The sequence below is a fragment of the Zeus faber genome, assembly GCF_960531495.2.
Source record: "Zeus faber genome assembly, chromosome: 19".
NCBI lineage: Eukaryota > Metazoa > Chordata > Actinopteri > Zeiformes > Zeidae > Zeus > Zeus faber.
Genome location: NC_137206.1, coordinates 25343206 through 25366966, shown reverse-complemented (window position 1 = coordinate 25366966; position 23761 = coordinate 25343206). Strand labels below are relative to the sequence as shown.

The following is a 23761-nucleotide window of genomic DNA, read 5'->3' as shown; positions in this document are numbered from 1 at the left end:
CGTCCCTACGAGACGGTAACACAGCGATTAAGCTGTCTGCTGCAAAGACGTATTTTCCTTCCCTTAAAGAACTGGAGAAAGGGATCAGGCACCATAATTGCACCCCGCTATAAATTCATACATTCATACTCATTCATATTCATACATTCTTTTTTATTTATTTACGCAGCTCTGTGGAATACTTGACTCTGATTGGTCAGCAGCTGCAGCTGGTCAGCGGTGGGTTATTTCTGAATAATCACGGCTGTCTTAACAATGACCACGTCGTCAGGGGAAACCACTGGCCTGGATTCATGTCCCTCGCAGGATTATTTTCACATCACACTGCATAGAAACTACGATGGAAGCCTCGAACAGATGGACACACATGTGTTCAATTTCACATTAATAACAATATATATATATATATATATATTTTTTTTTTTTTTTTTTTTTTTTTTTTCCAGTCGTTTTTGCAATTGTTGGCTGAAAAAATTGTTTAAATGAATCAGGATTCGGGAGTCACGTCGACAAAAGAATTTGGCAAGCAGGTGAATCTTTCGATCCTTAACACAAAATAATTACCAAACACCATATTCAAGTCCAAGCCAAAAGAAGCGTGTCCAATTGTCATGATTAATGTTGAATTTGGCTGATTCACATCTCACATTCCACCAAATGTATTTTTATTTTTGACAGATTTAAATGATTCTTGTGAGAATTCCATTCACAATTCAGAGCCAAACTCAGTTTGCATGAGAGTTACTGGAAAAGTGTCCCCGACATGCACGGTGGTTCTTCTGTTTCGTCCAATAAGGAAACAAAGTCAAATACAATCCATCTAAAATCGAAACTGTTTGTATTTGTTTTATCTGGCGGAACGGTGCATGGGGACACCATCTCTTCTAAAAGAAAAAAAAATTCACAAACCAGCTCAAATAATATATATCCGCCCAATGATAATTTTTCCAGCACAAACTGCTCAGTCTGGCAACACTGCTCAAAGATGAAAATTATTTTTTTCTTTCAATCAGCGCTGTGTGTGTGTGTGTTTGTGTGTGTGTATGTGTGTGTTCGTGCATGCGTTGCTCTATAAAAAAAATCTGCTTACACTCACTACTCTAAATCATTGAAATAACCGCAGTGTCACGGCTGCCCCTTCACGCACGCTGGGCGCTTGCATAGATATCACTTTACTGGTTTTTTTTCCTTGTGTGTATCTCATTGTTATTTGGGGAAAGGAGAGGATTACCGAACATTATCTAAAGCTTTGTCCGCACTGAGTGACTCACTGCAGGGTGGGGACGTCCTCAACAGACTGGGTTTCAGACCCGAGTACGATGCCGTGACTACTCAATGGGTGGGATTACGCACATTTTGATCATAATAACTTCACTACATGTTAATTTACTGAGGCATTAATCCAATGTGAGATGATCAACATTTTAAGTCTTGTGGGCTGGTTCTTAGTTCAAATATTCACGTTGAGGTCTTTGTATCATGTCAGCTGACACACCTTTATGCACACAGTTTGCATGCAAGGTGTTACAAGTTTATAGTGAAATCAATCAATAAATTACAGGAAAGTGCAAGTCACTTACCTGGCAGTGTAGGGATGCAACAGCTGTGTGTGTGTATGTGTGTTCTATGGTGTCCGACTTGTCTTCACTCGGGACTCACAACACCTGTTTCCCCCTGGTAATTCCATTCTTCTCATTTGTCCATTTTTGTTAAACGGCTCCCCTTTCTCCCCTCCTGATCTTCTCTTCTTTAGTCTTATCTCCGCTCTCTCTCTCTCTCTCTCTCTCTCTCTCTCGCTCTCTCTCTCTCTCTCTCTCTCTCTCTCTCAGACAGCTCCCCTGAAGTTGCTCTTTGCCCGCAGCCCTTTAAGATGAACAAACTGTGATAAATAGCCGATGTGAACACACTCCGCTCGTCTCAACCTTAAGTCTCCTACCTGGAGTGACCTCACACTCGTGTTCTCCTTCATCGGCCAATCAGGCGTTGATCATCGTCTCCGGCTCTTCCCGGTGTGCGCGTCCCACCACGGGGGGAACCCAAAAAAACGGAGGGGGGGCAGGATAAAACTAAAAGGGCAGAAAGGAAATGCAACTGGAGTCTGCTGCCTCTAGGGACTGTCTATGCCACACCCACTAGAGAGAGAGGGAGAGAGAGCGAGGGGGATGGAGAGAGAGGTAGAGAGCACCCACTGCACTGGGAGAGAGAAGGGGGAGAGTGAGAACGAGCATGAAAAAGACAGACAGACAGACAGACAGACAGACAGATCTCTCCACTAATCAGATCTCTGTCCATCTACATTTAAATTTTAAACTTGTTTCATTTGAAGTGGATTACTCCTCCACCTTCAGCTCCAGTAATTAAATTGAATGTACTGTTTCTGTCGTGGCTCCTCCGCCAGAGCAACTGAACCGCTGAAACGCTTGACGATGATGATGATGATGATGATGATGATACATTGCCACACATACACAGCAGGGGAGCACTGCCAGGGATCTTGGGTCCCCAGGAAGAGATGTCCCATTGGGCCCCACCCTAATGTTCTCATCATTTTTTGGGCCCCTGTCACAGTCTAGGAACCTTAGAATTCCTCCTCCCCCCCCCCCACCCCCCGCCCCGCCCTGCCTGCCCCTGTGGGGCTCCCCAGCCGAGAACAACAACAATAAAAAACGACAGTTGACAATTTCCAGTCACGAAGTGTTATTCCAAATCAGAGCAGAGTTATTTGAATTTCAGGGCGTTTCAGTTTCAAAAGAAGAGAATGAAGAAACTGAATGGTGCCGAGAAATGAAAAAGATTAAATAAGTTATTATAAGCTGTTAAAGTCTCCCCTTCTCTCTCCCTCTCCCTCCCTCTGCCTCTCTCTCTCGCTCTTTCCCTCTCTCTCTCTCTCTCTCTCTCTCTGCAGGCCTGCAGGGCAGCAGCTGGTACCACAGGATACAGAATGAGACGGTTCCTGGACAGCTTATTAGCTCCGTTCACCATTTGTGTGTATGTTTCCTGAGTGTGTGTGTTTCCCTGTTTTTATGCAGAATTGATCCTCAATATTCAAAAGTGTAAAGAGCAGTGCAGCGAGAAAGCAAGAACAGTATGAAACGTTAGATGTAAGTTGACAAACGGGTCATCTCTCCAAACCCTGTCCCCCCCTTTCCCTACACACACACTCACACACACACACACATACGCACGCACGTGCGCACGCACGCACGCACACACACACACACACACACACACACGCACACACACAGAGTTTGGGCCATGAATGTGAGGAATGGCTTCTGACGTCAGAGGTGAAATGAATCCAAACAAGACAAGAGGAGCCCGAAGGCACAGATAGCATGTCCACAAATCTCTGTTTCGCCACCACTCTGTGTACACAAGTGCATAAGGGTGTGTGTGTGTGTCTGTGTGTTTGTGTGTGTGTGTCTATGTTTTTGTTTGTGTTTGTGTGTTTGCGCTTGTGTGTGTGTGTGTGTGTGTGTGTATCTGTCTGTGTGTTTGTAAGATAAGATAAGAGATAAGATAAACCTTTATTAGTCCCACAACGGGGAAATTTACATTGTTTCAACAGCAAAAAGGGGAGAGCAGAAAATAAAGAGTATATCAAGTACACACTACAAACAATATAAAATATATTGAAACATAAAAATAAAAAAATCACCATAAATAGGAACCAGATAGTACTAAGTGTATTGCACATATCTTGACACATTGCACATCAGGGATTGCACTGTCCTTTTTTTAATTTTTTTTTTAAATATAAAAAAATGGCACTTGGATTTTTTCTTAGTTGTGTGTGTGTGTGTGTGTGTGTGTGTGTGTGTGTGTGTGTGTGTGTGTGTGTGTGTGTGTGTGTGGTCTACTGGCTGCGCTGTTGGTTATACAGTCTGACAGCCACAGGAAGGAAGGACCTGCAATAGCGCTCCTTCCCACACTTTGGGTGAAGCAGCCTATCACTGAAGGAGCTCTCCAGTGGCGTCAGAGTCTCATGCATGGTGTGGGATTCGCTCTCCATCATGGATGACAGCTTAGCTATCATCCTCCTTTCTCCCACCACCTGCACTGGGTCCAGGGGGGTCCCCAGGACAGAGCTGGCCTTCTTGAGCGGTTTGTCAAGTCTCTTCCTGTCAGCTGTGGTGAGGTTGTTGCCCCAGCAGACCACTCCATAAAAGATGGCTGATGCCACCACAGTGTTGAAGAAAGTCCTCAGGAGAGCCCCTTGCACTCCAAAGGACCTAATTCTTCAAAGCAGATAGAGTCTGCTCTGACCCTGCTTATAAAGTGCATGTATGTGATTAGTCCAGTGCAGTTTATTGTTCAGGTGAACACCCAGGTACTTGTAAGATTCCACGTTTGTGTCTGTGTGTTTGTTTGTGTGTTTGCATTTGTGTGTGTGTGTGTGTGTGTGTGTGTGTGTGTGTTTATGTGTTTGTTTTTGTTTGTTTGTTTGCGTTTGTGTGTGTGTGTGTGTGTGTGTGTGTATGTGTCTGTGTGTGTTTATGTGTTTGTTTTTGTTTGTTTGTTTGCGTTTGCGTTTGTGTGTGTGTGTGTGTTTCCCACACCACTGACTGTGGGAATGTGAAAACTGCATTGAAGCAGCTGCTGCTGTTTGAAGCGAGTCTATAATATATTTAATATTATAAACAAATGAAATATATTTAATATTATATTATTATATTATTTTGAAGATTAAATGACAGTGATCTTTTCTTAAAACAAACCTTATAGCAGACTTTGTGGAAATAAAGAAAATTGCTGCAATTGGAAATATACTCGATATGAACAGATTTACACAAAGGTGTCAAAATTTACCAAAAAATTGATTTGGCAGTTTGACCTTTGTGCATTGGCATCCAACTTAGTGTTTAGTGTGTCTGAAACCATAGAATGCTCAAATAGCATGTAGAAAGCACCAGGCCAACAAGCTACATCCGCTAGAAACACTGCACACTAAGAGAGCGAGAGAGAAAGAGAGAGAGAGAGACAGAGAGAGGGGGGGGGGACGGAGAAAGAGACTTTTTGACTTTTAAGGTTCCTTTATTTTCAGTAAGTAATGTCACAACAGCAGCTTGATGAGGGAGAGAGGGAGGGAGAGAGAGAGAGAGAGAGAGAGAGAGAGAGCATGTGGACTCAAAAGATAGACCCAGTAGGGGGCATTAAAGACCACAGAGAAGGGAGAAGCCGTTTTGGGGTTGACACTTGATGCTGCGGGAAACTTTCAGGGCAATATCGCCAGCCAACACAACCAAGAAATGTTTTATCTCCTGACGTCTAAGTAAAAAACCTGTGAATTTGGGTTGCAATATTGTCCTTTGTATGATTTCAGATCCAGTTCATGGACGTTAAACATCATGAAAAACCTCAAGTAAATGTCTTTATGTTGTAATGTCTGTAGTTGTATACTCCACAGGCCACGCCCTCTCTACCAATTTGAACCCATCTAGACCAAAAAGACGTTAAAATGTATCGCTGTACATTATTGAAGTTTCTTTAAGTTTCTCAGAATGAATCCGTGTTTGATTTGGGGGTGTCTCTCTTTTTTCAGGGAACGGAAATTTGGGAACTCCAGCTCTAGACATATTCGGAAATCAGTGGGAAATTGTTGGATTTCATGGAAATGTGATGTTTGTCGCCTGTTTATCCCCAAAAAAATAAAAACATTAAACATAGAACCAAAACACCAACTAGAATTTGTTGGAAGGTAGAGTCCAGTTTAAAGTCCAGGGGAGGGTTTCATCCCATGTGCTTCCGAAAAGGCCAACTACTTGAATAAGCCTGTGTGTCCAGCACCCGGCTCCTTTAAAGTTCCATTTGATAAGCTTTATAAGCCCAGACGAAGCACCGCGAGATGGAGAGACCCTTTTGTACCATTATTTGCATTTCCCTAAATCTGGGTTTACTGGATAGTACACGGGCAAGAAATAAAACTCACACCAGCGGAGATGTGGCCACCGCCGTAGCAGGCACCGAAGGCTGTGCTGCCGAAAGCACGGAGGTTTAAAGGGACTAAAATGAGCAGTTTATCAGAAATGAGGACATTGGTGTCACACCCAAAGGGGGTTTATATGGGAGTTGTGTTTAATGGATCCAATCCCAGAAAGAGCAATTCTGTGTGAGTGATAGGGATACCACTTCAAACGGAGGAAGATTTTTTACCATGTAATATACACTGGCTATTAAGTGATTAGATTTTCGAAGTGTATACACCGTTGTATTTATTTGGTAGAAAGTGTGCGTTTACATCTGGCGCTGCCGGCACAAAGTGCTTTGTGAGTTGTTGGGGCTCGGTGTGCCGGAGTGGCTTGTTGCACCGCCCGAATGCCTGAGGGGTCTCAGATCGTATGAGACTCTAATCCGTCAGTCTCCCTCCCAGCAGGTGAAGGGAGGAGACTCACACACCGGCCCCACCCCCGTCCGACCCCCAAGGAAATTACAACTGGGGAAATGTTGGATTTAGGACGAGAAACCACCCCCCAACCCATAAAAAAAACAAAAAGTTTTTTTTCTCCTACACCACAGAAACATTGATGAAAAGCAAAGCGACCCAAAGCATTGGAAAAGATGATTTTATTGTGGTTATGAGTTGAACGTGGGAAAGCACAGGATGCCGAACGGCAAAGGAAAAGGACTCAAAGTGGCCGGGGCAGATAACACTGTGGACACGGTTGGTGAAGCAACACGGGTGTCCCCCAATCACACGGGGATAATCAGGTTGACCACAAGTGAATAAGCCAAAAGTTTAGGCCCTCGCTGCCGGCAGGGCGGCAGACTCCCACGTCAGACCGCCAGTGAAATACCTCGTGAACCTCAGAAATGAATTGCAAACTCGGGCCAAGATAAGACAAGCTTTGAGGATGGGGCAAGCTTTTTGGCAGGAACCCAAGGGAGGACACAATCTAAAGGGTTTGTGAAAGAATTAACCCTGTATACTGAAATAAAAGTGTGTGATTGGAAGCTGCATGAAGTTGTATTCTTCATATGTGTGTGCATATATGTTTATGTGATTACATGGATTTAGATATATTGTTACATTCCACCCTTTTAATCATATAAACATAGGGATAATAAAAAAAAACTATGGAAAATGTAAATACTAAAACATGAAATGTGAAAACATTAAAATAGAATGTTAAAAATAAAATGCATGCGGGGAACAAAATATATACGTAAAGCACATCACAACAGAAAACAAACCAACAGCCAAGCTCAAAACATGAAACCAAAACTAAAAGACAAACCAAAAACAAGACAGAAAGAAACCTCAAACCAAACCAACAACAATAGGTACATGTAAATGTATACTAAGAATGAAGTGGGAACAAATTCAATAAAACAAATAATCGCTACACAAGAAATAAACGGTATGTCAACAAATAACACTTTGTATATGGTTATCAGAAAAAACCTAGCCCTTGACATCTGGTAAAACCCAGTGGGAAACCCAGGAAGTCCTTTTGATGGAGGGGCGAAGGAAAAAGATGACCATATAACAAGGTGACGAGTGGCTAGAGGGGGATCGGACTGGAGGGGCATGGGGTCCAAGGGTCATCTGGTGGAATGTTGAGTTCTTCACCACCTTTATATCTAACTCTGAGGAGCTCCATGCTTATAGTGGACCTGTCTCGTAGAGGGACCATGGACCGCAGCCCACAGCCAGATCTCCATTTCCAGCTCAGCCAGGGGTGAGGGCGTATCTAAGAAGGGAAACAAAGAGGAAAATTCTGATTGCACCCAAAATGCCATTTACTGCACCCCACAGCCTTCAAAATCATAGCACGGATGATCGGAGCAAGCTGGTTATATATTCTGCAGGGCAGGTACATGTGCATAGCGAGAGGGCCCCTTATGATAAGACCTTATCTTTATCTTTGCCGAGTCCAGATGTTTGAAGCTCCTAACAAGCTCTGTGAAGAGGTTCTTTGTTCAACCATTCAGAGACTCACCATCACTCCCCCTTGGAGATCGAACATCTCCACATCTCCACGTACTGAAAAAAGAGGCTTCAGAGAAACGCAGAATAAAACGAATAACAACAAAATGCAGAAATGCATAACAAAATGAAAAACACATCCCAAAACCCCACAACATCCGTTGAACATCAGAATTAAACAAATAACAAGCATTATAACACCAGCTTTGGATAGTAGGACTCCCCATTTGCCGGATAATTTGTTCAGCCAGGCAGTATTCCACTGAAGTTGCATCTAGCTGCTCACCGAGGGCCTCGAACAATTGAAACATTAACTGGCAAAGCCTTGTTGATTATAATAGATGTAGTTCACTCAATCAACATTTTTGTCAATTGTTCACCAAGGATTGTGTAGACGCAAATCCACCTGAAATTTGGTTTTGTGCCTTAAATTTGTGAGGGGACCTCCCTTGGAACTCCAAAGGCATCTAGGTAGACACAGGGGGCGTTGACAGATTGTGTTATTTTGGTTGTGGGGTTGTAGGTTTGAGGACCCCATTTTCTTTTAGCGTTTGAGCATAATGCCACAGTATCGGGAGTACTATTCATAATGTTGTGATTAGTATGAATACTAGAGTCCCTCTGACCCTGCGGAGTCCTTTTAATGGGTTAAATGGATGCAATATCCTTTGCCGGCTCACGGTTTCTACTGGGTGTAATCACTGGATGTGAGTACTAGCTTTTGGCAGTGGTATTGGCTTCCTCGGCGGATGCAGCGCTGATGGCGCTGGTGTTGTTTTGTCCACAGGTTGGCAGGGATGTTGGTGAGCGGGAGAGACAGTTCTGGTGGTTCAGTTGGTTCCATTGGTTCCGTTGGGGTCAGTTGGGTTCAGTCGTGGTTATATATGGGTTTTAGTTAATAATCAGCGCTATTGTCTATGCTCAATGTGTGTAGCTTGGAGTGGGTGGAACTCAGTGTTATAATCTTGCTATGTGATGGCGAAGCTGTGGATCCTGGGCGGGGTTCATCACACACACACATTCACACGTCATCAGAAAAGTTGAAATCTTTTCCAGAAACTTCTCTCAGTAAGCTCCAACCCTTGAGCCGCTCACTTCCTCCTATCTTCGTTCGTGACTTTTAACAGTCCATTTCTCATCCACTTTTCCATGTCGTTCTATTTCCCTCACAATACAATAATATTTCCGTCATCTTTATACCAACAGCACTCAAACAACATTAATTTCAGCAATAATCCTGCAACACAAAATGCAGTGCACATGAGGAGGAAAAAGACATCCTACAACTACCAAAGTCTTACCATGTCCCAGACAGTCAACACTTAATACAGATTTTCAGAATGGCTCTGCTCACCTTAGTTTCTATGGGCCCTGTTGACTGGCCTAGTCGTGGGTCAGACGATGGTCCACAGTCCACAGTTTGGTCCACAGTTCAGACCAAAAACAAACCTACATACTCTCACAGATTCCGTTTGCACACAAACACAACAATAATTCATACAACACTTTACACACACATTCTATTCTCTGCACAGGAATATTGCCACTGTATCTGCATTTTTACTGTATATTTGGCTGGTACTAAAAAGGTGGGGGCTTTTGGTTCTGTGACCATTCGCTGCTGGGAGATTGTTGATAAAACAAACTCTGTGAATGGTGCCAGTGAGCAGATAACAGTTGGCTCTGCACTCTTGGTTTGAAGGAGAAATATAGATTTGACAATACTGAATACAGAATGATTTTGCGCTAAATAAAAAAAAATGGAATAAAAGAACAAAGAATAAACCATGGCCTGTACTCACCATATTCTAAGAATTGTATCACTATATCTAGAGAGCTATGATATCATCTTGTGTTCCTCTGACCTGGATACATGCCACAAAGACTCACAAACGTATTTGACTCTTTTGGCACAACGAGGGCATAGTTAAAAGACCACTGACTGTGGACCTGAGAGTTCTTGCTGGTTCGTGTCTAATTAGCATTTATGTTATATACTGAGGTGCACTGCCATTTATAGCTTTATTTACAATTAGCAGAATTTTAACATCAATTCTAGTTTTGGAAGCCAATGTAGAGATGTAAGAACAGGTGTGATGTGTTCAAACTTATATTTTCTGTGACGTCAGTGGGGGCGAGTAGTGTGGATTGATTGAGTGGGGAACAGCGTTGGAATTTTATGTTTGGCATGTCAAGCAGACGCACATGATAACGCAAAAATCTTTGTGGTGTCATTTGTGTTGGTTTACCAGTTTGTAGGATCAGTTCTAATTTAGAAGAGAAATATGCCACGGGGGGGGAGTTTTCCCCCATAGGGTTGACGGGGCACCGATAGCACATATCCACCCTTTTGATCCACAAACTGAGTAAACCGGAGTCCGTAGTCAGGGAAACCGAGTGTGGGTGCCATGGTAAGGGAATTTTTCAAATCAGTGAAGGCCGCCCGAGCCTCGGGTGTCCTGTGTGTGTGTATGTGTGTGTGTGTGTTGTACCTGATCAGGGTGTGCAGAGCCATGGCTTGGGTCGTTCCCTGGGGTCCCCTCCCCCCGGCTTCAACTCTGATAATGTCCAGATTCCCCTGTTTTGAGACGGCGTCCACGGAATCCCCCGCCTCGTTGGGTCTGGCCTGAGGTGTTTTACTGAGGCTGTGATGGACTTTGCTGACCTTGAGTGATGGCCTAAGCGAGCATTGTCATCTGGGTCTGGGACTCACGTTGTTTCTTTTGATCTTGTTTGCGGTCTTTGTCCTTTTAGTGTGTCTCGTAGGCATGTTCAACGTGGAGGATGGTGTCAGCAAGGGTCGTCTTCTTCCAGGTGACAAACGAGCATTCCAACATGTCACCGAGTGGGAACATCAGTCCGTTGATGAATGCGGACCGTAGATGAGTCTCATATGGTGTCAGGGGAGGTGCCCCCATGTTTTCAGGTTTCACCAGTCCACTGTGGTCCAGGTCCAGATCCAGTAATTTCACCAGGAACATAGGATACAAAGAAGTACATTGATTAGCAGTATACGGTGGTGATGCTGATCCTTTCTGCTTTCTTTGTCCCTTTTCCCTTTTTTATCTATTTCATGCACCTATTTACTGTCTCAATAGATAAATCACATTCTATTCACGTACTTTACGGTCTCAATAGAACTGTGGAAACCACATTTCATTTCACATACTTTACAGTCTTAATAATAGTAAACATAGTCGTCACTATATTTCCAGGTTTCTTCTAAACCTCGATTGAAAATTTGAGAATAAAATATCCATTGTCTTCACTTTAGAGAGAGACATTTTTTTAAATAAAAATAATAAAAACCTGTATCATAAAATAAATCCCGATTTAAAATTTTTAAATTTAAAATTTTCTTATTCTAAAATTTTTAATTTTAGAATAAGAAACCTTCTTTCAAACACTCAACATCTGTCTTACCCCGCTATCAGGAACGTCGATAGAAGCGGCGCCCCAGAGTCCCACCGAAGAACGGTCCTCCAAACGAGGATTTTAGTCTATGCCGGCTCCCTCGTCAAAGGCCCCCTGGACGCAGCTTGATCCTGTTCCGTGAAGCTAAATTGTTACAGAAATTAAAGGGTCGCTTTAATCTGCAGGTTGTCAATCGGTGATCTTAAATAAAGTGGGCAGACGTTGGTTTTACTTGTACAAGGGTCGGATCAGAGATGTGCTAAGGAGCAGCTCTCTGAGTCGAACAATTTTTTTTCAGGGAGTCAGAGAATATATGCTCAGTTTGACGTCACAGATGCAGAGAATATACAGTCAGCTTGACCTCACAGGTGCAGAAAATAATTGGTCAGGCCAAGATAAGACAAGCCTTGAGGATGGGGCAAGCTTTTTGGCAGGAACCCAGGGGAGGACACAATCTAAAAGCTTTGTGAAAGAATTAACCCTGTGTACTGAAATAAAAGTATGTGACTGGAAGCTACATGGAGTTATGTTATTCATTATGTGTGTGCATATATGTTTATGTGATTACATGGATTTAGATATATTGTTACATGGCAAACCCTGGATATCCTTAGAAACATACAAGAAATTGAGTGATGGAAAGGACGCGAAAAATGAAAACCAAATCAAAAAACGCTCAACAGACATTCCTAGCAGCCCCAAACCTGCTGGAGATGAATGGCAATATCTACTCTACAGTATATGTTCTCTATATGGCCTTTCCCATTTCTCCTCTGCATAGCCTTGACTATGAAGCAAAAACAGCATAGCACCATAATGACATGCACAGTGTAGTTTGACTGGACAGAGGTATGAGCTCACACTCACCAACAGATGCTGTCCTTGGGGCTCAGGATCGACACCTACAAGAGATGTGCAGCGTTTTCACCTCGGGGGTATAATTGATGTGGATGGGTAGGTGGATTGGGTGTGGGGGTGGGGGGTGCTGTAAAAGCGAACAGCTTCCAGCATCTTAAACAAGACCTGTAAATCCAAAAAGCCGGAGATCTTAAATGAAACGTCGCGTACGACCCGCTACCTGAATCCGAAACAGGGAGAAGCGCCGGCAATGTACGCGACAGGAACCACAGACATCCATCACCCGTCGCTTCAGACGTCTCCTGGGGGTCCGCCAGCCAAAAAAAGCACCGGCATGAACAATCTGCGGGAAACATCCGAGCAAAGCCCAGTAGATCTACACATCAGGAGGAGGAAATGGAGATGGATGGGAAACACCAGTAAATCAATTACCGAACCAGGCCCGAACATGGAACCCTCGAGGAAGTAAAAAAAAAAAAACAAACATGAACAACCAGGAAAAGAAGGCCAAAGAAAGAGATGAAGGGGCGTGGCAACAGCCCTGATCCAAGGGCACGGATAGAGACAGTTCTGCGTAGTGTAAGGTGACTATTTTAGTGAGTAAATCCCAAACGTCTAATCAATTAAGCATTGCATTCAGCATTGTTGTGTTTCAAGCTGTGGGGCCTCGACCAAAAAGGGCCTCCCCGGGCTCCTTTCTCCACGTCAGGTTTACGGGTTACGGAGGAGCATGCGGTCTGACAACGGTGCCCACGCCCACGTAGGCGTTCATCTTGGAAACAGATGAATTTGGCGACTCACATGGAGGAAGCGCGATGCGAAAAGAGGATGCAAAGGAACAATGCCTCCAATGAAGGTTAGGTTATGATCATCGCTGGTCACAGAGATAACATGATTATGTGTTTTATTTTTATTTTAAGAGACCGCCAACTGAGGGTATGTGGAAAGCACATTGATGCAGCTGCTTCTGTTGGAAGCGAGTCAATAATATACTGCATAAAATATATTTTGAAAATAAATGACGATATTTTCTTCAAACAAAACTTATAGTAGACTTTGTGGAAGGATAGAAAATTGCTGCAATTGGAAATATATTGGGACTTTAATTAAAAACTGTTTTTGCTTTTTGAATGATGCTGTAGTAGGAAAATGATGTTTACTTGCATAGCAAAGGAACAGTTTGGAGAAGGCTCCAATATATAATCCAAGGTTATGGAACATGGATATGAGCAGATTTACACAAAGGTGTCAAAATTGACCGAAAAATTGCTTTGGCAGTTTGCCTTTGACCTTCAGACTAGTGCTTTGGTTGGACAAGGTTGCTGTGTCCGAAATTGTGCATTAGCATCCACCTTGTTAGTGTTTTGTGTGTCTGAAACCCTAGTACGCTCAAATAGTATGTGGAAAGTACCTGGCACACTGCGCTGGCCGGTGTATCCCACAATGCAACGTGAGTCATGTGGCGCTGTCATCACATCTGAGTATGTTTAAGGAGCCATTGATCTTTTGACTCACAAGTATGCTGGACGGCAGTACAAACACGCGGCGGCCATCGAGTACGCAGGATGCCATTCCAGATGCTGCACATATATTAATAACCTACTGATGAACGCGGCCTTGCGGCAGTGGGCCTTGCAGCAGCGGGCCCCATTTCGACTGACGCAGACTTTGCCATTCCCTCTTTTTCTGCACGACAACAAGTGGCTTCAGGTGCACGGGAAGTGAAACAACACATAAAGGCTACAGCCAAAGACAGTGCTTTTTCAGTTTGACCTTTAATGATCCAGCATTGACGTAAAAACACTAGTATTGATCGTTGCCTCGTTTCATCGTAGCCGTGGTGTGATTAGCGGTAGCTGAACGTTGTGATCAAATCTAAAGCGACTTTGGGAGTGTGAAGGTGGGGGAGGGAGGGTGGGTGGGTGGGTGGTGGGCACTTTCTTTGCAGTAAGGTCACGTCTAGGCCCCCTGACCTCAGCTTGTTCTCAGCCCCTGATTGGCCGCTTAGGAAAGATCTCATTAATATGCCACACAGCGCTAGCAACGAGCAGGTAACCATGGATACGCTGCATTGAATATCTATCTCACTCGTTTTTTTTCTCTCCCTTCCTCTTTTCTCCAGTGCAATGTTCTTTCTTCCTCTCTCTCTAACGTTCTCTCTCTCTCTCTCTCTCTCTCTCTCGTTTTCGTTTCTATTCTCCCTCAGCGGGGATTGGTGATATTTTCTGCAGCGTCAGCTTGTTGAGGCTGCTCTTCCTCCCACCGACCAATCCCCCCGGCCGCCCGTCACCATGGAGACCAGCGATCCGGCAAGTGGGGGGTGGTGGTGTTAGGTGGAGGGGTGGGGGTGACATGACATCCCGCCCCTCCCTCTCTCTCAGACGGTGGTGATCTGATCGACCACTCGCGTGCTGTCATTCATTTCCACACATTCCACTTCCTGTCTGAGGCCCCCGCCCCCGCCGGGCCCCGCCCGGTGTCCCCGGCTCTTAGACGGGGGGAGGAAAGTGAGCAAAGTGGGCAGGAAGGCCAGCGTGTGCAGCGCCGAGCAGCCGGCTGTAAGCGCCAGGCAGCGGAACAGCGTGCGCGTGAGGTTGGAGTGCACGCACGCCACGGGCACCAGGGCGGCGCCATAGCAGATGAGAGTCTGCAGCGATGGCACACCGTGCCTCTCCAGCGCCACGCGCACCCAGCGAGTCCGGCTGTCGCCCCGGCCTGAGGCGAAGCCGCACAGCAGGGGGCCACTGCAGTCGGCGGCGTGGCCCAGCGCCGAGATGAGGCACAGCGCCGACACGCAGTCCAGCTCCACCCCCCACAGCGTCATGAAGCCCAGCACGCCAAACTGCACGGACAGCACGGTGAGGCCGAGCCACACAGACACCAGCGGCTCCACCACGGCCAGCGAGGACAGCAGCAGCAGGAACAGCACCGCCAGCAGCGAGTGCCGCAGCGGCGAGCTGACGGCCGGCGCGTAGCGGTCCAGGTAGACAAAGGACGGGTTGAAGATGAGGAAGCGCACACGGGAGGTGAGCGACAGGCGGCGCAGGGTGTCGAGCAGTGCCGACATCTCCTCGCGCTTGTTCTCCGTCGTCTTGGCGACCAGGAAGACGCGTGAGGCCGCCACGTCGGGCTCCTCCCCACGGCCCCGCTCGGCGAAGATTATGTCATCCGCGAAGTGGGCAAACTGCGGCTGGCGGAGGAAGGAGAGGCGGAGCGTACGGGTGAAGTTTTCACGCGGCTGGGCAGTGGACTGGTTGTGCTCCGACAGGTAGTTCAGGTAGGACTCCAGCCAGCTGATCCTCTGGAAGCCCTTTGCGTACTCCAGCAGGTCCTGCTGTACCGAGCTGTTCCAGTAGGGGGCGCTCTCGTAGATGTAGAATCCGATGACTGGGGAGTAAGAGCTGAAGTAACGTTGCTGAGCGCGTGCGTACAGCACAGTCGCTGTATCCATGGCGACCAGAGCGCTGGGGTCGGAACCCTGGGTCACCTGTGGACGACAAGGTCAATTTGTCACAAACTGATTTGGAATGAGGGAATCCAGGCTTTTCGTCATATACTGAAAACATATAATATGATCAGATGGTTAAATTTGTCGATATTATGCGACATTTTCTCCATTACGTGATGTTTATGTTTGTTTTCAACGAGGCTATGTAGTATGGACCCATGCATGCACTACACGTATGTGTGTGCATGTGTATGTGGTGCGAAGGTGCGGTTCCTCACCTGTAAAAATCCCATCAGGCCGAAGGAAATGTAGACCAGATACAGCAGAACCACAAACGGTTTCACATAGGTGTTTGTGATCCAGTCGCCATAGCAACGACGAACACACCCCAGCAAAAGGTGGGAGTCCTGTGGATGGGAGTCCACACTGACAGGGACGCGCTCATGAGGATGGGCGTTGGCCACGTGGGTGTGCCCGTGCATGTTTGAATTTCCTGCATGCAAATGTGTGTGTGCATGTGGATGTGGGTGGGTTAAGGTGGAGTTTGGTGGGTTAGGATGGGAGTGTGTTAAGGTGGAGTTGGGCGGGTGAGGATGGGAGTGTGTTAAATTGGAGTTGAGCGGGTGAGTATGGGCGTGTGTTAAGTTGGAGTTGGGCTGGTGAGGATGGGAGTATGTTAAGGTGGAGTTGGGCGGGTGAGGATGGGAGTGTGTTAAAGTGGAGTTGGGCGAGTGAGGATGGGAGTGTGTTAAAGTGGAGTTGGGCGGGTGATGATGGGAGTGTGTTAAGGTGGAGTTAGGCGGGTGAGGATGGGAGTGTGTTAAGTTGGAATTGGGCGGGTGAGGATGGGAGTGTGTTAAGTTGGAGTTGGGCGGGTGAGGATGGGTGTGTGTGTGGCCGTGCGGCGTATCATCCTCGTAGCGGGTGTACATGAGGCAGCGGTACCACGCCGGTTTGGAGTCAAGCCTCTCAGGTTTGGGGACGCGGCGGCAGAAGCAGCCGTGCCGGTACCCGGTCTCCAGGTATCCCGTGAACACCAGGCAGGAGCCGTAAAGCGACAGTGTGTACACGTAGCTGACGGAGACGGCGAGTGCCGCAGTGCGGCAGAACAGACGCACCGCCTCCATGTTAGTGAGCGGCGAGGCGGCCAGGCCCAGCGTGGTCAGGTGGAGCAGGGTGGAGCCTGTGAAGCGCAGCATGACGTCCTCGAAGACGCCCGCCACGCGCTCCTTCACGTGCTGGTCCTCCCGCGTCCGTCGCCACGACGACAGCATCTCGAAGGAGCCAAACAGCCCGTGGCCTGAAAGGGCGCAAGAGGGAGAGGGACATGTTTAAAACATGGTGGAAGCTGTTGGACAGATGCTACAATAAGTTAGCTGAGTAACACAAGTAGTAGGTTGAGGGTTAACCATGAAAGGTGATTGTGTTGTGTCCCACAACAAGCTACAACCTCCCAGAAAAGGGAAAGCAGCCACTGAGCACATCTTGGGTGTGGAAAAAATAAATAAAAATCCTGTGGGACTCTTTGGTAAAAGGGGAGAGTAGTCTCAAAGTGTCAGGACACAGAGCTGTCCTGTTAGCCTAATGTGAAACTGCATGGCGCCACATAGAAGCTGTTGTTTCGGTCGATGGATGAAAACAAAACCTTAATGTGACCTCGCGTTTTGACTGCGCTCCTCTCTTCAGAGCTCTGACTGAGAAGGAGCTGCTTGCTGAAGAGAACTTGAGTGAAGACCGGCAAAACCCCACATTGCCTGCTGCGGGAAACTCATTTCAGCCATGCCGCATTCAGCCCTGTACACTGTAAGTGGCTCGAACATGACACCCACTTACCCTCCTCCCCTCCATCGATCTATGCTTTAACACAACAGAATGGCAAAGATCTGCACAGCTTCATGATACAGATTGGAGGGTAAATAAAAACCACGAGAATACACAGAAAGTACTCATCAGTCATATAGTTAACTGTAAAGGTGTGACTGCATCTGTGTGATTTGTATTGATTGTGTGTGGGTTTACGTGTGGATGCACATGCACAAGCACGTGTATACAGTGTGTGCTTGTGTGAGTGTATGTGCATGTGTTTTGATGTGCAGCAGATTGTTTTCACCTCTGTGGTTGCCGTGACAACCACAACCCCTCCTTATTCCAGAGAGCAAAATACAGCAAGGTATTTTAATAACCAAGACATAAGGACATCACTGCACTGAGAAAAAAAATCATCATTTGATCACCTTTAAAAAATGTATAAATATTTATAATGCTTAAATAAAAATATTTTGTACGTGTTGATAACTGACAATGCACATTTTAAGTTGAGAAAACCTAAAAAAATATTTGAATTTGATCAATTTAAGTTTTGAAGTTGATCAAATGACTATCCAACTGACTTTTTTTGTTCTCAGTGTAGCTAGTGCGTGTGCATGTGCATGTGCATGGGAGTGTGTGTGCGTTTGTGTGTGTGTGTATGTGTGTGTGTGTGTGTGTGCATGGATGCTTCTCCACCTTCTCGGGTTGTGCTTCGGGTGCGTGTATGTTTGGTTGGGTCCAGGTGTTGTGTGTGTGTATGTGTTGTCTCTTTGTGTACATGCAGTACGTTGGTGCTTGTGTGTGTGTGTGTGTGTCTGTTTTTGTTTAATTATATGTGTACACGGTGCATATGTGGATATGCGTGCATGCGATTGTATTCAGAGAGGAGAGGGTTAATTTGGCAAAAAGATAAAAAGATAGGAGATGCTGCAGGCAGGTCTGATTCAGCAGCTTCCACTGTCAGACGGGCCAGCACGCACAAACATCAAGCAGCGACAAACATGGACGTCGCGCCACAGCTGAATGCACTGAGGGTTCAGAATGTTTGTAGACAGACAGACAGACAGACAGACAGACAGACAGACAGATAGATAGGTAGATAGATTGCTAGATAGATAGATAACTCAACAGCCAATGGCCAACTGCTACTGTACCTCACAGAAAACTTCAAGAGCTCATTAGATGTGTAATGTAATGGGAGTGGTGTTTATAGACCTTAAAAAGGCTTTTGACCCCGTGAACCATGAAGTACTTCTGAACAAACTTAGCACCTTTAACTTTTCCAAGCAAGCAACCAGCTGGTTTGCATCATACCTCGAATGTAGAGAGCAACGCGTCAAAATCAACATTCAATCCCCCAACGATCGAGAATGGGCATTCCACAAGGCTCGATCCTGGGGCCTCTGCTCTTCAGCTTATAGAATGATTTACCAACATGCTATATAAGAGCTGGTTGTCAAATGTAAGCTGATCACACAATAATTTATGTATCAGCTAAAACCCCTTGTGCAGCAGCAGACATTAACAAATGAAATGCAGGGCGTATCAGAAATGCAGGGCAATGGCTCACAAACAACCTAACCTGAATTGTATAAAGACTGTGTCAATGTGTTTTTCCACACAAAGGAAAGCAAAAGATAAGCTTACAATTAATATAGATCAAGATGAAAAAGAGGAAGTCAGTAAAAATTCCTTGGTGTCATTTTGGACAACCAAATTAAATTTGATAAACACGTTATAAAGCTATGCAAGACCGTAAAGACAAATCTGAACTGTTTTAGAATGATGACATTACAAACAGTACCTCTTAAGGCAGCTCGACTGTTCATGCATGCCATGATATTTTCACACTTATCCTATTGTGTTACTGTATGGAGCTAGGCTTCACAGTTAACTGTCAAACCCATGACATCATTATACAAACAAGCACTGAAAAGAATGGATCAAAAACAAATTAAATTACACTCTTATAATTATGAAAAAGTACAAGTTGCTCAATCAATGACAGCTTTATCAAGTTCTGTTTTATCAAATTGATTTTTAAATGTGTGAACAATCTCGCCCTAGCTGTACTTTGTCTGACAAAAACAAACTTCAATAGAATTGGCACTAGGGGATCAGCAAAGAAATGGCAACTGCAGGGTAGCACAGCGCGAAACCACTTCCGGTCAGTCATCTTTTTCAGTAAAAGGGATACTTTTTTCTGGGAACCCATTGAGATGGGAGGCAGAGGGTTCAACCCCGGCTAGATCGCCTGGGTGAGGGTGTCTGATTTTTGAAAGACCCGAAACACCTAATGACCCCAGGTAACGGCACTGATGATGTGTCCAGGTACATCATAAGATGGCATATGTCACAGGCTTCTGTCTGAAACTACCAGCGACTACCAGGAACAGTCTGGTTGACGACCAAAAACAGAGTGGTGACAGCTGGAGAGACAGTGGACAAGATCTGTGCCACTGTAAGTCCTTATTAATCCACCTGCACCAACTCTGTATTTTGATGGGAACTAGTCCAGCTGGAAGGAAGTCCAGGAGGTAGTCAAGAAGGAAAGAGCAAGCTCAGTCCCAGGACTGAGCGGGATACCTTACAAGGTATACAAGAACTGCCCAATGTTATTCCAGAGGCTCCAGAAGATCCTAAATGTGATCGGGAGGAGGGGTTAGGGTACCTCATCAGTGGAGGTAATCGGAAGGGGTTTGGATTCCAAAGGAGAAAGACTCAGAAAACATAGATCAGTTCAGAACCATCCCACTGCTCAGTGTTGAGGGAAAGATATTCTTCAGCATTGTTGCCAGGCACCTGACAGACTATCTCCTGAGGAACTCCTACATCGATACACTCGTCCAGAAAGGAGGGATCCCGAAGGAACCGGGGTGTCTGGAGCACACAGGTGTGGCCACCCAACTGATCAAGGATTCCCAGGAGAACAAAGGGGACCCGGTTGTGCTGTGGCTGGACCTCGCAAACGCCTATGGGTTCATACCCCACAAGCTGGTCGAAGATGCACTGAACCGCCACCATAGCCCAGGCAAGTTCTGGGACATTATTTTGGACTACTACAATAGTTTCAATCTGAGAGTCTCTGCTGGGTCTACAAATTCAAATTGGCACAAGCTCAAGAAGGGAATCATTACTGGATGTACCATTTCGGTGATCCTTTTTGCCCTTGCCATGAACATGCTTGTGAAGTCTGCGGAGGTTCAGTGTCGAGGCCTCTCACCAAGTCTGGTGTCGGACAGCCGCCCATTAGGGCCTTTATGGATCGCCTGACTGTGACAACCACATCTGTTCCAGGGAGCAGGTGGATCCTATGTTAATGAACCGTTCGGTACGCCCCCTACATTCAATACACACAGGTTAACCGTGGTATTTCGGTATCACAGTAGAAGTCCACTGGACACGTATGTGCTTCTTCCTATTGAGTCCACTGTTGCAACCGTGAGCCCACTGTACCGTTGCATCCCTAGTGGGCATGCACAAATACCCATACATACGCAAAACGTGATTATTGTATGGTTGTGGAAAGAACGTCGTTACTTACCATGAGGTCACTTTAACTAACATATTTTGGTAAAGATGCTATTTAAAGACCATTTTTAAGTAGAAAAGCCTAACCGGGGACAGGGGTCGCAAATTAGCCTTGGCTAGAAATCCTATATGCAACACATCTGTTTCATGTGATTGACACCTGAAACAATGTTTTCTGCATTGTCCCTGATGAATAAACAAATAAATAAATGAATAAAATGCTGGTTAATAGATAATTATTGTCACTATAAATTGTTATGAAAACAGCCAGCACGCGCACACACACTCACACACGCTCACACCCACACCCACACACACACAGACACACAGCCATACACAAACACAGACACACACAGACAAACACAGACAAAAACACCCAAACATACACACAAGCAGAGGAAGGGAATGACGCGTAAACAGAGGTGGGCAGGCCAATCCAGCCTCGAGGTTTAACTTGAAAATGGGCACACCACACACACACACACACGCACATGCGCACACACACTCAATGATGAAGGATATTCAAAATAAAGGAACGTTTGTTGTTGTTTTTAATATAATAAAATATATTGACACCAGAACAAAAGACTGCTTTGATGTACTGTGTTGCACGGCCCTTCACTAAGGAGTTTGAAAAAAGCAGAAGTGTTCCCAAAATAAAGACTGCGTCCCCACCCCCCGAGCTCCAATCAACTCCCATTAAAAAGGAGGACTCTGATATCTGGTTTTTGGGAGAAAAAAAACAAAACAACAACAACAGGAAAATGTGTAAAATGCGGTCCGGGATAAAAAGAAAACATCCATTTACAAGATGCATCCAGCGACGAGGTACGGGGTCAGTATTTGTCCTACCTCGGGGCACACATTCCCAACAGCCATCGCAGAAATTGCCAATTTTCTGGCTCAAGGCCTCGTTTGATTACCGCGGTTAGACGGACGCGTCAAAGCTAAATTGGCCACCGAGAGGTAAATAGCGGTAAAAACTCCTCGTGAGGGGTCGTGACAACATTAAAGATCATTAATTTGTAATCATGCCATCTGTTTCGGTTTAAACTCATGTTGGGGGTGGGGGGGTGGGGTGGGGGTGTCTGAACAGCGAGGCAGGTCGAGACGGCGCCTCCCGCAATGTTAAAAAAAAAAGATAAAAAAAGAAACAGCTTTTTTTTTAAGGAACCGTTTTTAGTCCCTCGCTGTCTCCATGCACCCAAAAGCCCCGTCGCTCCATTTATCTTCTCTTCGTTCAGCCTCACTGCCCCCCCCCCTCTGTCTTTCTGTCTCTCTCTCTCTGTCTTGCTCTCTCTCTCAATGTATGTTTGCCTGCGAAGCTCTTTCCTTCCCTTCTGCGGTCTTATTTTATTTTGGGTGTGGGTCGTTCTTCTTTCAGGACACACCCCCCCCTCCCCTCCCAAATTGAATATTTATCCATCTCTCTCTCCCTCTCTCATTCGCTCCTCTTTTACTTCTCCCATTCCATCCCTCTGTCTCTCTCGCTCCCCGTCTCCAGTTATTTTAAGCACAAGTCTTGCCTCCTCCTCCATGCTACAGTGTAATTATGGTATAGGGTTCGAGAGTGTGTGATTATATACATCCTGCAAGACACAAATGCACTCGTACTCCTCATCCACTGGAGTTGCGCATGCATGGGAAAAGCTTCCTAGGCTTTCGCAAGCGGGAAGCAGGGGACCATAAAACACAACGACTTACATAACGTAGCGCGGCACAACAAAAATCCAATTAAACGAAACCATAACGTCAGGAGGATGGAAAACGGACTAAAATAATAGAGTTGATATAAAAACAGATTATTTTGCCAACGCCGTTATCCTGCACGGCCAGGCTATATATCGTTATAATATCGATATCCTGACCAGTCACAGGGGTTTTTGGTAATCGCAATATATCGTCATAATATCGACACACATACACCACTAATGGTTGTTTCTCAAATTTCTTGTGTGCTATCAAGGTATTTGTCGTATTTATTTGATTTTGTCGATATTGCCCTGTAAAGAGTGAAACATAAGAAAGAGGTTGAAGTGCTCGCCGTGCGAAATGTAAGGCGTTAGTTTTAAACGCGAGACATCAATCAAGTCCCAAGAGAACGTGTCACTACTTCCAAATGACAAATGGACCGGTTTGGAAATACATAAATATAAAAAAGAAAAAAAAACAGTGTGAAGCTTTTAAATTCAGTTTCGAGAAAATTAAAACACTCGATCACTTTGAGGGGCGTGGCGGGCAGTTCCAAAAAAAACAAAACGGCGCGTGGCACCAACAGAAGAGCTTTATCTGCAGTACCTACCCAGCATGATGAAAGGGATGCCCAGGTAGGTGGAGTTGTAGGTGGCCCCGGTCAGGTTGAGAATCCCGGCAGCGGTGAGGCCCGACAGTGTGATGGAGAGCAGGGCCAGCAGACCAAGCCACGGCTTGGAACGCACGCAGTCTCTCATGGAGCAGCAGAGCACTGCCAACACGCTGCAGACCCCCAGGCTGGTCAACAGGGGGCGCCGCGCCAACACCGAGGAGAACTGGAAGTCTGTCCTAAGGGATGAGGAGGTAGAGGGATACAGTGCTAGCTTGGAGTGCCCTGAAGCGAAGTGCCGGAGCTCAGTGCAAAAGGCCTTCTCCCATTGGCCGGCTGCGTTGTCCATCAGACTGCTGTGGGCCTGGAGGTAGTAGGTGAGCTGCAGAGCCCGGGCGGAACGCACCCCTTCTCCTTTGGCCCCCGATCCGGGACCCCTGACCGAGCCCCCGGCCCCCCAGCCCTGCACCCC

At 45.9% G+C, this 23761-nt stretch overlaps 1 protein-coding gene across 1 annotated transcript in view; it reads right to left on the bottom strand.

Annotated features, from left to right (window-relative positions):
- Nucleotides 1–14576: 14576 nt before the first annotated feature.
- The window catches only part of ptchd1 (patched domain containing 1), a gene marked incomplete at both ends in the record, with an annotated part of 13271 nt that continues 4086 nt past the window's right edge, over nt 14577–23761 (bottom strand). Inside the window, 4 exons of the mRNA XM_080019887.1 lie at nt 14577–15686; nt 15926–16073; nt 16395–16947; nt 23290–23761. The exon at nt 23290–23761 is cut by the window's right edge and continues 243 nt beyond it. Coding sequence (XP_079876013.1) covers nt 14577–15686; nt 15926–16073; nt 16395–16947; nt 23290–23761 — 2283 coding nt within the window. The remainder of the gene's footprint in view (nt 15687–15925; nt 16074–16394; nt 16948–23289) is intronic.